Here is a 13497-nt window from a genome sequence, read left to right as displayed (position 1 = left end):
AAAAGTGGTAGCAATGAATTACTGCAGGAATTTCTTTTAGTGATTGGGATCAGGGCTCTGTTTATTTAACAAATACTTTTAAAACAACTACTCTGTGTTGGATTCTGCTGGGTGATGTAGATCTAATCCTTGCTAGTAAGGAATTTATCAACTTGTTGCAGAGATGAGAAAAATGAGACAATTTTTTTGGAAAACGAAAGACAGGAGGGTTCTGGAGCTTCATCACCTTGAGGTGTGTTGACTGCATAGTTGGTATGAATGCAGCCCCTGGCAAAACTAGACACTAGGTCTGCAGAATGGTGCACTCTTTGGGAGAAACCCCCAGGACTTTTCCTGGTTTGTACCTGGAGCATACCACGTACAGTTGTTACCACTTGCTCCATTTGTGGTTGTACCCAGTCACAGCATTTGAATGTTGTTGATTCCTAGGACAAGCTGTTACTACAGTCCTAGGCCAGAGTCCTAATTCGGGAGCAAAGGGGGATTATAGCAAATTAGGTCCACCACTTGCTCAAGAAATCAAATGGAAAAGTAATGGCAGAAGAGCAGGAAAAGAATTTAATCAATATGACTATACTGGGAAGCTGGAGGAGATTAAGCATTTTTGCTCATTTTGGGGGGGTTCTGACATGAGCCCCCAGTTTGTGTAGGGAAAGACCCGGAAGCATGCATAGTTAATCAGTTTTGGTCAAACGGTGGTCTGGTTCATCATTATCTCAGACTGGTTCTGTGAAATGGCTCCAGAGGTGTCCTCTTCAATGTCACAGCTTGAGAAGGCAAATTGGTTTCAATGAGATGGTAGCTCTGCCTTGTGTGTGTATGTGGGGAGGACAGGAAGTGGGGAGTTAAGTTCCCATTGTGAGGTAATTTCTTCCATTAAGGGGGTGATCTCATCACAAAATGGTCTGTGAGACCCTATCTGAAAGTTAAAGCAAAAAATGACTGAGGGAAGAGTCCCTGCCTAGCAAATGTCTGCCCTGACTTCAACCTCCAGTACTGAAAGAAAAAAAAAAAATAAAAACCACCAAAAAAACCAGTCAGTTGAATGTCCCTGAAAATCTTGAAAATACCTTAGTTACTCTTATCTTTCTGCCTTCAGTCTTCAAGGCGGATGAGATAAGTTAGGAAAATTTAGGGTTCGTCTGCCTTGTAGCACCAGGTTTTAGACTCTCCTTAAATGATTAACATCCCTATGTGCAGAGTTGAGCAAGAATCTGACCCCAAAGTTTTATGACAACGGAGACTGATGCAAAGTGAAGACAGATACCAAGCTTTATCCTGCCTTCAGGTAACTATCCATCGGGCACCAAGTAAAGACACAATGCTTTTTAGCAAAAGCCACCTGTAAGTCCTTGTTACAATCTGGCTGCTTGGTGACTTCCTTTCATGACCTCACACTTTGAGGACGGTCACCTTGCCCTGGAGAGAAGCCAAGCAACTCTGTATTCTGTTCCTATCTGCAAAGTGGGATGGTGCCTCTCACCTTTCTACCCCAGACGGTTGTATGACATGAGGATGGAATGCCAGAGCCCTGACTCAGGGCTGAATCTGCAGTATGATAGTGGTTTACCAGAAGCTGCAAAAGCAAAAAGAAACTGGGTCAGTGCCCTTTATGGTACTGACCCCTCTCCTGCATCTTCAGAACCCTTTTTGTCCAGCTGTCTCTCTTCCTTCCTTCACTCTCTCCGTTCTCTCCAGTGACCCATTCCTCTAAGATTTTTCCTTATTCCCACTCTTCCTCTGATCCCAAGCTCCCGTGGTGACATGACACATGTGTGCACTTCTCCAACTTCTGGATATCCACCCTGTCCTCCCTCTTGCACCTAGTCTTGACACTTTCCTGCAGTCAGCCTTGGTGTCTGCTCTGTTAGTCCCAGCTAAGGGTGTCACCCTCATTCAGTCACCTTTGCCTTCTCTCACTGGCCCCTCTATGCTGCTCACCAGGGGCTGCCTTTGTCCCTCTGATGCTGCTGTAATCCATCCTCTCATTTTCCCTCGAGCTGCTGTTTCCCTAGCTCACATCCTCATTCACTTTCACCTTAACCATGATTTCAAAATGGCTAAAATTATGTATTTGCTTATTTAGCAACAGAACACCACCTTTCTCAAAGATTCTCAAAGAATCTTCCTCGTAACTCTAACAAAGAAGATTCAAATAGAGTGGCCGCTCTGGTTGTGATTGGCTTGTGGGCTACTTTTTGTCTGTCTCTTCCTGTACCTTACCTCACAGCAATCCTGAGGCTCTCTGACACTAAGACCACAGAGCGTGGCCTGAAAAACACATCCAGGCTCATGTGATAGTTGTTTGTCTCCTAAGCCATCTCCTTATTCCTTCTTCATCTGGAGTTCTCTGCAATCCAGTCCTGACAAGTCTCAAAGTTCCTTTGGTAACTTATCACAGTTCACAGAACAAAGACTGAACTAGCACTATCTTTACTCTAACCTCAAATTACCTTTTCATCTTCATGTCCCTCCGTTTCCCTTGCTCTGTGTGTCACCTCAGTGGGTGCGCATGAGTGCTTGAAATTCCCCAACCCGTGGAGACCTGCAGCCTCCTTGCACAGCTCCTTCTCCAGCCATTTCTCTGTTAGGAATACCTTTGCCCTCCCTCCTCCTCCAGTGAAGGACACATTCCTCAGGTGTGGCTAGATGCCTCCATAAAACGTTTTGGAACTTCCTTTTCATTTCATGCCATTTATCATTTCTTCCTCTCTGCTCCTACATTAAAAAAAATTGCACTTACTCATTACAGTTATGTTAGGGAAAAGACAATGTTCTATTTATTTTCAAGTCCAAAGCAACCAGTATATAACAGGTATCCATTACATGTATTTTAATAAATAAATAAGTAAATGACTGAATGAGTGAGTGAATTCGACATGCTCACATGTACCCTTATGATACAGAGTACCAAGGCATCATTTACCTCTCCTTTCATTGGCTTACTATTCTTGAGGAGAGCCAGGCCATGGGGCCCTCTGGATTTCAGCCTTTATGGGATCTGTCAGCCTGAGGAAGAACAGGGCAGTTCTGAGAACAGTGTGGTTGAGCTGTGTCTGACTCCTTTTAAGTTGTCCCTTTCTCCATAGCACGGATTACTCTGTCCAGTCCCAGACCCTAAGCTGCTGGCATCTGGCCAGAGGGGTTTCAGGAGCACCTCTCAGCACCATCTCCAGGCTCTGTTCTGGTTCAGGTGATTGGCCACCTTGGCTCCAACATCCCGTCACCACCTTTTGCCCCTACGTGTGCCCTCGTTGTCTTTCCCAAGTTTAAGGCCTTAATTGGCAGCCTAATCTGAACCCCATCACTCTAATCCTGGGGCTGCTTCCTTGCTGGGCACTTCCTACTGCTAAACCCCAATCTGTGCGTGGTACTTGCTTCCTGTTGTGAGATTTCCTTAGTACCTACTTGTGAGTTATGTCATGTTTATGGCTATCTTGACATTTACTTTCAGTCTACTGTCAGTTACTCTCATCCCTCCTTCCTAGGTGCCATCTGCTTATCTGGATGTCTTCTGTATGTCTTTATTTGCTGTTCCTTCATGACATACCTGCAGGTGTGTTTGCCAGCCCATGCCATGGGGCATTATAGCTCTGCCTCAGAGAATGGCATCACTTGCCATCCAGGTGAATAGCCAGAGAGCTTGGAGGTCTCTAGAGAGGGAGCTTGGAGAGAATCTTTGACTCCTCTCACCCTCTATTGCAGCCCCCTTCCACTGAGTTCATCCTCAAATTCTCTTAATTCTATCTTTCATAGTTTTAGCTCATACTGTCATTTGAATCCTATTACCTGTCCCTGAGTTACCTCAAACAAATGTTTATTAATTGTGGTTTGGGGATTAAACCCAGGGCCTCGCACATGCTAAGCATGCACTCTGCCATTGAGCTACTCCTCCAGTCCTTAATTACATCATCTTTTAATTTATTTTTTGACAATACTGCAGTTTGAACACAGGGCTTCATGCTTGCTAGACAGGTACTGTACCATATTAGCCATGCCTCCAGCCCCTTAATTGCATCTTAATGAGTCTTCCAAATCTTTCCTGACATTTTTCCAACATCCTACACACTCTACCTGGAAAGCTCTTTTAAAGATGTAATTCTATTTATGTCACATCACAATCATGCTTAAAAGTCTTCCAGGTCTTGCCTTGCTTCTAAGAATAAAGACCACACTAGAAGAATGTTAGAAACATGACCTATGAACTCCTGTATCAGTCCCAAGCTGACTCCTCAGCTTGCCTTTCTTTCTCTGACCAACGCCCCCTTTCTTCTAACAGCCACCCTATTTCCTCCCACCCCGGGCCTTTGAACATGCTGCTTTCTTTCTATTCATACCTGTCACCTTACAGCTGAAGCATCCCTTCTTCATGATGCCTGCCTTTATCCACATCACTTGGATCTTCTGTTAGCATTTTGCCTGTCCTCTCATTACACTCTGAATAACCCCTTTGTTGCATTTATCACACTATTTAATTATGTAGTCATGTGATTATTCATTAATGTATTTCCCATACTTTACTCTAGTGAAGTCTAGGGACAGAAACCGTGTCTGTTTTGCTCACAGTTTTATTGAGTCCAATGATTAATGTGTAGTCAGTGCTGCACACATGTTATTAGATGAAGTGAGTAGTCCTAGCATGACCCTATTATCCTGTCCCACAGAAGGTAGCTGGGCTGTGTACAGGCATGTCCTACATGTGATGCTCTATCTCTCATCTTTTCTGTAAGCACAAAGTGGTTACCACCTTACAAAGAAGTCATGAAACAAATGTACAAAATGGGGCTGCTGAAATTCTTAGTCTGTCTCCTGCATTGCTTAAGGCCTTAATTGGATATTTGGATAGACACATTTATTGCTTAATTTTCTTAGTGTAAAAATTTTGACAGATACTATATATTATTGTACTCCAGTTTTACTGTGTGTTTTTGAACTCAGAGCCAGTAAAAAGCTCACCTCTTCATGTTAACTATTTTCTTTTAATTGCACAAGACTTCCATTTCCCTTGGATTTTCTTTTTTGGTCTTTGCTGGAGTACTCGGTGCAAACTTCATGTTTAACTATAGTAATTACTTCTGTACACATATCTGGCTACATCTGTTTTTTGCTATTTTAGAGAAGATCTATTTTTTGTTTGTTTTTATTGCATTGTGTTGTACTAATTATTAAAGACAATTTAGATCTTTTAATTATAAATATACATATTTATATATTATACATTTTATTTATATTGTATATTATGTATATGACATATAACATATTTTATATATGTAAAACAAGATCCTTATCCTCTCTCTCTTCTTATATCACAGTGGTGACAATCCATATTCCTCATTTGGAGCAATGCTGGCAAGGGATGATGAAAAGAATTTATGGAGTCTGCCCCATGATGTGTCCCATACAGAGGCAGACGATGACAGAATCCTGTACAATTTGATAGTCATTCGTAATCAGCAGGCCAAAGACTCAGAGGTAAGTATCTGTATTAGTTACTGTTGACAAAATACCTGCCTTAAACAGCTTAAGGAAGGAAAGATTTGTTTTGTTCATGGTTTCAGTTCATCGTGGCAGGAATGGTGTGGTAGAACATCTCACATCATAGTGGATGGGAAGCAGAGTGGAGCTGTAACAGGAGGGGGACAGTGCAAGGTAGAGCTCCTGAGGGCATGCTCTCCAGTGACCCACTTCTCCCTACTGTGCCCCACCTTCCACAGTTCCAGCGCCTCCTGATAGTTATTCAAATTATTCAAATTTGGAATCCATCCATTGATGGATTAAACCGTTCATTAGATCAGAGCGCTCATGATTTAGTGTGTCTGGAAACATCTCACAGACAGGGCCAGAGGTGTGCTTTACTAATCTCCTTTGTGTTTCGCAATCCAATTAAGTTGATAATCAAGATTAACCATCACAGTACCTTTTGACATTTTGCTGTGTGGAGATGATATTGGACAGTAAAAAATAACAATATTTTTTGAGATGGAAGGTCTGGCTAGTTGTGCAGACTTGTTTCAAACTCCTGGGCTCAAGAGATGCTCCTGCCTCAGCCTCCCAGGTTGCTGGGACTACAGGGGTCCAGCACCATGCCTGGCTAGCAAAGGGCTATTTGAAATGCAGCACAGGTGTTTAGCAGTATACTTTATTATTAGTTTCTAATTATAACTAGTCTTGATAGACCTGCTTGGTACCACAGATAAGACCCATTTCTAATTATTACCTTAACAACACAAATTACATGCAAGGCAATGCTATTGAAGACCAGGAAAGTAGATTATCTTAAATATCTTAAATAGTCCATCTCTGATCTTTGCAGTTGCTTAACAAGCCACAGTTAGATGCTTTTTGAGTTTAAACTGAAATTTGAAGAGTGTTTTGCATTATCACTAATTCTGAACTAGAGGGCCCTGAATTAATTTTTCTTCTGGTTGAAGCCTTGTAAATTGTGCATATTGATCAGACAGCCACAGATCTGCCATAGTTAGGGTGGTTTTTGTGATAAGACTTGAAACTATTACTAAGGACTCTAAATCCAGAGCTATTGGTATGGGTACCATAGAAAATTAGGAAGGTGAGAACTCTTTAAGTTAAAATAGCAAAGAGGATTGTGGGTTTTTTTCCTCCATCTTTCAAAAGCAGCAGTTGAGTATCCTATGCAATATTATATAAAATCATTTTCCAAATAATACAACCTGAATTTTCTGACTTCTGGGTTCATCAGTTAGGTCTGGGTAGAGACTTTTCAATATACACTGCATATTGCTTTGCATCTTACAATAATTGAAAAGAATTGTACTTAGCCCCCAGGATCTGGCTCTGAAGAAAAGCACCGGAGTAGACAGCAGGAGCTAGAGCCTGTGGTACCCATCTATTCTTTATCTAGGTTTCTTTCTTTTTGGTAATTTAATTGCTATTTTATTCCTCAAGAAACATTTTAGTAGAAAGCGGTAACTTTTGGAAGTGCAATGTGTTCTCACCTTTTTATTCTGATGTGACTTGAATGCATTTGGATGTTAGAGATTAGGTGGGTGAAGAACTGGCAGTTGTCCCTGGTTCTGGAGGTGGGTTAGAGATTCCTGCAGTGGCTGTTCATACTTAGCATCCCGCTAGGACTGAGCACTGTGCTATCTCTGGCTTCTCATGTGCCCAGCATATTCCCCTCCTTGCCTGGTAACACCAAAAGAGGTCATAAAGGCTACTTCTACCCAGAATAGCCTGGGCTGGCTGCTGTGACGGGAACACATGGCCTTGTTTGTCCTTTAAGGAGAGGAGCAAATTGTTGTATTACAGAATCACAGGATTGGGCAAGCCAATTAGGAGTTTTGCCAGTTTTGCCTCTTCTCCCCTGATCCTGCTCAAAGCAGTAGCAACACAAGGGAAATAAAAGTTTACCCAACTCCCACACACCAGGGTCCCATGCAAATGTGAAACCCTTCAAGGGATGTTTGCAGCTGAACCTTACAGCTCTCCCTGCAGGAACTTCTGCATCTCTGCCTTGTTTGTGTCTGCTTTTGAAAAAATAGTTGAGGAGACATCATGAACTGTAAAGCACTCTTCCAAAGTGGCCCTATGTGTGTTTCCCGCTCTCTTATTGCCAGAGAAATGAAGTCTAGAGGGACTCTTACCAAGATAGGAAATAAAAAAACAAAACAAAACATGAAGATGTAATGATAATTACACATGAAATGACTTGAAATATCCCTGTTCTTAGTGCTTCTATTTTTAAAAATTATAAAATGGTTAAAGTTGCTTATATTTTCTTCAAGAGTTTTGAAATGCAAAGATATATTTATATATCTATTCATTTCCTCCACAGATTGGATTGCACGTTACATAATATTCTGTACTTCCTTTTTTCCACTTGGTATATTTTGACACATTTCCATTTCAATATGCTTAGATTTACCTTATTGCTTTTGGGGTCTATCTGGTGTTTCTTGCATGGATTTGCCATCATTTACTCAGCCAGTCCCTATTCATATTGAGGTCAATCTGGTTTTTGCCATTAAAAGCAATGCTACAGTAGATATCCATGTAGACTTGTATGACCTATAGTTTTTTTCAGGAGTAGAATTGTATGTGTGTTTAAATGTTGGAATTGTGACAGTGTTTCCTGTAATGGATTTCAGAGTCATGGATTGGTAAAAGAATTTGCCAAGATGGGAGACTAGGAAAAGCAAAGATATATTAAGGTACCATTAAAGAAAATAGGGAGGGTAGCCTACCAATAAGGGAAATGTCACTACTGCTGTGCTGACATGGGGTGGGGACAGGCTTTTATAGAGTTTACTTTGGGTTTCACTGATTGGTTCTTCCTTTCTTTTGGACCTTGTTGATTGGTTATTTCTTCCTTGGATCGCAGTAAGATTATTTCTTCCTTGGATCGCAGTAAGAATTTTGTGCATGTGGGAACATCTCATGACCCTTGCTTCTGGATTCCATCTAGCCTACTTTGTGGGCTTGACTCATTTCTACATTCTACCTGGCCCTTGGTATTTTTCTGTCATAGTTCCTTAAAAGAGGGGAAGGGGGGGTCTTCCACATTCCTCGCTTACTGAACAACAAAACCAATCCTGATTTTAGTGGGGCAAAAGTTTCATCTTCTTATAATTGCTTTGATCTGGGTAGGGTTGTAAAGATGTTCCTGCCTATGTATTTGTTATTCTGACAGAGAGTTATGGAGCAGTCTTTGGGACATGGCAAGGTCTAATCGAATACTGGAATAAAATTGCACAGAGGACAGATCCAGAGCACTACAGGGCACTGGAGGGCCAGGCAATAGGGAATGGAACCTATATTATAGCATCATTTGTAACTTTATGGCTTGGAGGTGAGAAGAAACAAATCTGGTTAGAATATTAATAAAGCAAGGTCCAAAAGTAGAAAGGAGTAAAATAAATAGTAGAGGTCCCGAGAAGGGGAGAAACCAGGATAACAATGACCAAGTATTTTCCCACGAGAGCCATCCTCTTGTTCTCTAAATTGAGAGGCTTTATGGGTTAATTTATGGGTGGGTTAATTTAGTATGAACCTGTCCTGATCTATTAGCTCAAAGGCGGCAGACTTTCTGAAATTTAGCACAGGCTTCCCTTTGGGCAGTAGCGAGCATATTTAAAGCCCTCCTGTTCTGTAGGACCAGGGCTGTTAGAGTGTTAATTTGTCCCTTTAAATTGTTGAGGGTTTGGGCTATGGGCTATGGTGTTTAGAGCATTAACCACCTGTAGTGACAAGACTTTGTAGATTATAGAGGAGGAAATAATTCCTGTACTCCAGTCCTTATGTCTGATATATTTTTGAGGCCTATTAACAGAGGAAGAGTTGGATAGCCCTCTTGTTTTTAAGGGACTGTGAATGTCCATAGATAGGGAGGGGCATCTGGATTTTTAAGTCATAGTGGTAGCTGGTAATAGAAAGGCTAGTTTTTGTCCATTTGGAAGGTAGACAGGCATGGGATTTAGTATTGCATGTGAACCATTTCTTTAGAATCTCTTGGCTTTAGTTACTTTTAGAAGGGTCGGCACAAGTGACTCCATTTGGAATCTGAGAACTTCCCCTTTTGACTCAACAGTTTTTTCTGCCCTGTTTGTCTCTGAATGGTCCCTTGTTGCTAGGATAAGCTTTGTTCTGGTAAGTCTTTCCTTGTTGCTCAGATGAGATATCCTGGTTGGTCTGATCTGATCTCACATCAGAGGGGAAGTGACAGACAGGTCAGGAGGGAGTCAGTGCCAATAGATTTTTTTTTTTATTTGCTTAATTTAAGCAACAAAAAAGTTAGGAAGAACTGGCTCTTAGGCTGGGCTTACCTGGAGTCCATTAAATTTAGTTTTGTCACTTTTATAGGTGACATCTAGTATCTCAAAAGAAATCCTGCTCAAGTTGTTATTGTTAAAAGTTTTAGTTCTGCAGTTACAAAGTTTTATAAGAAAAATACAAAAGAAAACCCAAAAGAAGCAAGTATTTAAAAGCTAACTTATTTGACAGATAAATACTTGCTAGAGTCATTTTCTATGGCTTGATTATAAATGTTCCAAAAGGATCAAAACCGTAATGATAAAATAGAATAGACCAGGTTAAAATTTTACAAAACAGCTTAGCAATAGACAGAAGTTAGTTATTTTCATTGCATACTGCATTTTAGGATAATAATTATGACTGCCATCATTATACCAGCATCATTAAGCTCTCCTTGTTACAATTAGAAACACATGAACACAAGCCTATACAAGGCTAGCATCATTAACAATTTTAATTTGGAGGAATGTATTTTGGATAAAAGAGGGCATTTGCTTATTATTTATATATATTAAACTTGTACCTTTTTAACTTTGTAGACATTTGTACATTTGGATAAATTTAAGACACACAGCTCTACATTTAGTCACAAATAGGGCACTAAATATATAAGGCTCACTTAAGATAATAGGTTGTTTGTTTAACCAGTTATAATGTGGTCATCTAAAAGACTTTGACACAAACACTTAATTGAATTTTGATTTCGTTAAAGCTCAGTTTCCTAATTGGTCAAAAATCTTGACAAAATTAACAGAAAACTTAATAAAACAAAATCTTTTCTCAAAGTCAGTAATAAATATTACTAATAACAGAACAATATTTTTAAGATAGCCTTGTTATTATAGTCAGAGAACTAGGTTTTAGTTTTTACATCAGTACATTAAATTTTGAAAATTTACCTTTGAAAATTTAGGTAATTTTTAAATTATAGCCAACTCAATCACACCAAAAACATTTTTCACTTTTAACTTTCTTATATCCCTTTTCTTTCTTTTATATCTCTTATCTATTTGCAGATTTTTTCTTTTAATGTGTAAGATTTTTGAACTTAGACAACAGTTTTTTTTATTAGCATATATTTTATTTTATTTTTTTTTCATTTTTCTTTTATTATTCATATGTGCATACAAGGCTTGGTTCATTTCTCCCCCCTGCCCCCACCCCCTCCCTTACCACTCACTCCGCCCCCTCCCTCTCCCCCCCAATACCCAGCAGAAACTATTTTGCCCTTATTTCTAATTTTAGACAACAGTTTTTAATAAAACAAAATGTTTTTAGTAGCCTTATATTTTAATGAAGACCCAGGAAGAAAAGCAATCATAAACTGTTTCTCTAAAAAATAACAACTTACAAAACACATTTGTTAATGGACCCATATACTGTTAAAGAATTAAATCCAAATTGTATTTATGACAGAATGAAACAGATTAAGGTAATTTTTTTAGAAGAGACAGTAGCCTTATTTACAAAAATATCACATATGAACAAGTATATTAATTTATTGTACTCTCAGAGAGACCTTTTGGCATAGATTAACTGCAGTTCTCTCTAGGGGGTAAAAAGATGGTGTGGACCCTGTGCCTACTTTCCTAGCAACATAATGGCAGAGGTGGCCTCTATGGAGTCAGGCTGCTGGAGGAGGTGTGATGGAACAGCAAAGTCTGTTCAGGAGGTTGGAGCAGTAAAGGCAAGAGTGGGAGTTTTTCAGAGGAAAGAAAACAAGGAGAGGGATTTAATTCCTTGGGAAACATATAGGAAAGTCAAGAGAGGATCCAGTGGAACTTTGGGGAGTTTTAAACATGGCGAAGGTCTCCATGAAAACAGATCATAAACCACTTTTCTACTGGTGAGAAACTAGTCTAGTAAGGTGGTTGGGAGAAACCACATAGGCTAGTGCTAGAGAGAGGAGGAAAAAAAGACCAGGGGACAGTATAGGGTAGAGGAGTGGAACAGAAGAGAACTGGGGATCATCTAGATGCCCTGAATGGGCCAGACACATCCAGCATCCCTCCCACAGGTCCAGATTCTGTGAGAGGGATCTGAAGGCCTGGCCATAGGGACCTCAGACCATTTAAAGGAATTACAGCAGAAAAGATAAAGTAAGAGTGCTATTTTGGGGCCAGACTTGGTGACCTGGACATTTGTAAGCTGGGCATGCCACATTATAAGGAATGTAGCTCAGGGGTGAGTCAAATAGGATCGAGGCATGGGGGAGGGGTTTTTCAGTACCTTAAGTCATGGGGAAGGCCACCAGGAGAGAAGGAGCTCAATGTAGACATCCAAGAGGACCAAAGTGTGATATGTGTGTGTGTGTGTGAGTATACATATACATATATTGGTGATACTAGGGTTTGAACTTAGGGCCCCATGCTTGCTAGGCAGGCACTCTACCACTTGAACCCTCCATCAGCCCCAAAGTGTGACTTCTGATAGTGATGTCTCATATGAGCAGAAGGACCTTCAAAGACTGAGTAGGAATCTCAGAAATGAAGAGACTTGATGTCAGGGTGGTCAGTCTTGACAAGGGGAAAGGAAAGGAAAATGAAGGAGTCACTACTGACTCCATATTGTCTTCAAATAGGCAGATTATCCTCTAAAGGGCAGAGATGACATCTGTGACAAAGGTCAGAAATTCAAAATGAAAGTAAAGATGGAGGAAAAGAGTTACCCTTAGGGTTCAGGGATTTTCCCATGCCTGCACTGTGTCTTGGAAGTAGAGACTTGGAAATGAAAAGACAGGCAGGCTTCTTACCCTGATGGGGCATAGCAATGTGGAAAAGAAGAAAGTTCCCAGAAAAATAAGATCTTCCCTTAAGGGCCACCATAATGTGGATTTCAGAGCCTGGAGCTGGTAAAAGAATTAACTGAGATTGGGGAGTAGGAAAGAACAAAGGTTTTTTAGGATGCCGTTAAAGGAAGGGATAGAGGGCAGCTAGGCAAAGGAGCACAGTGCAGCCAGACAAAGTTCAGAGTCGCTATTATAAATTGGTTAGGTTACTTTTGATCGGTATCTCCCTTTTTGTGGACCTTATTGATTGATTGTCTCTTCCTTGGATCATGGTTTGAATTTCACACATGGGAACATCTTGTAAGCTTGGCTTCCAGATTCCATCTGACCCATTTCATGTGCTTGTTTCATTTCCACATTCCACCCAACCCTTGGTATTTTTCTGTCTGCCATGTCCCCTTAAAAGGTGGGGGGAGTCCTCCACTTCTTTCTCAGAAGAAACTAGGGGAATCACTATAAGGTATAGAACAGAGAATGAAATTTCAGGCTCCTCCCAGGATTGGCAACATCCAATGAGCAAAGGAGGCACTTCTCCCCCCACCCCCCAGAACACTGAAAAACACTGAATAGCATTGGAAACTCATACTGCATTTATGGTTTGTAATTGCTAAGCTCCAGAGAGCAGTTAGACATGCAGAGAATGTAGACTCACAAATGTTGCAACTTCTGATTTTTAAAGAGAAGCTGACAAACCCATATTTTCATATAAAATGGCCAGATTGTTTTTGGCTGTACTGGGGTTTGAACTCAAAGCCTTGCACTTACTAGGCAGGTGCTCTACTATTTAAGCCACACCACTAACCATTTTTCCTTTAATTATTTTTTTAATAGGGTCTCAGGTTTTGTCTGGGTTGACCTTGGACCATGCTCTTCCTACTTACAGCCTCCCATATAGCTATGGTTACAGGCACGAGCCACTG

At 40.6% G+C, this 13497-nt stretch overlaps 1 protein-coding gene across 2 annotated transcripts in view; it reads left to right on the top strand.

Moving 5' to 3' along the window:
- Positions 1–13497, top strand: part of Mreg (melanoregulin) — a 67701-nt gene that overhangs the window by 20687 nt on the left and 33517 nt on the right. For both annotated transcript variants that reach the window (XM_020158570.2, XM_074071665.1), the window contains exon 2: positions 5313–5472. In XM_020158570.2, the coding sequence (XP_020014159.2) occupies positions 5313–5472 (160 nt within the window). The remainder of the gene's footprint in view (positions 1–5312; positions 5473–13497) is intronic.

This window comes from Castor canadensis, chromosome 4 (assembly GCF_047511655.1).
Source record: "Castor canadensis chromosome 4, mCasCan1.hap1v2, whole genome shotgun sequence".
Classification (NCBI taxonomy): Eukaryota; Metazoa; Chordata; class Mammalia; order Rodentia; family Castoridae; genus Castor; species Castor canadensis.
The sequence above is the reverse complement of the archived record's forward strand: the minus strand, read 5'-3'. Positions and strand labels throughout refer to the sequence as shown.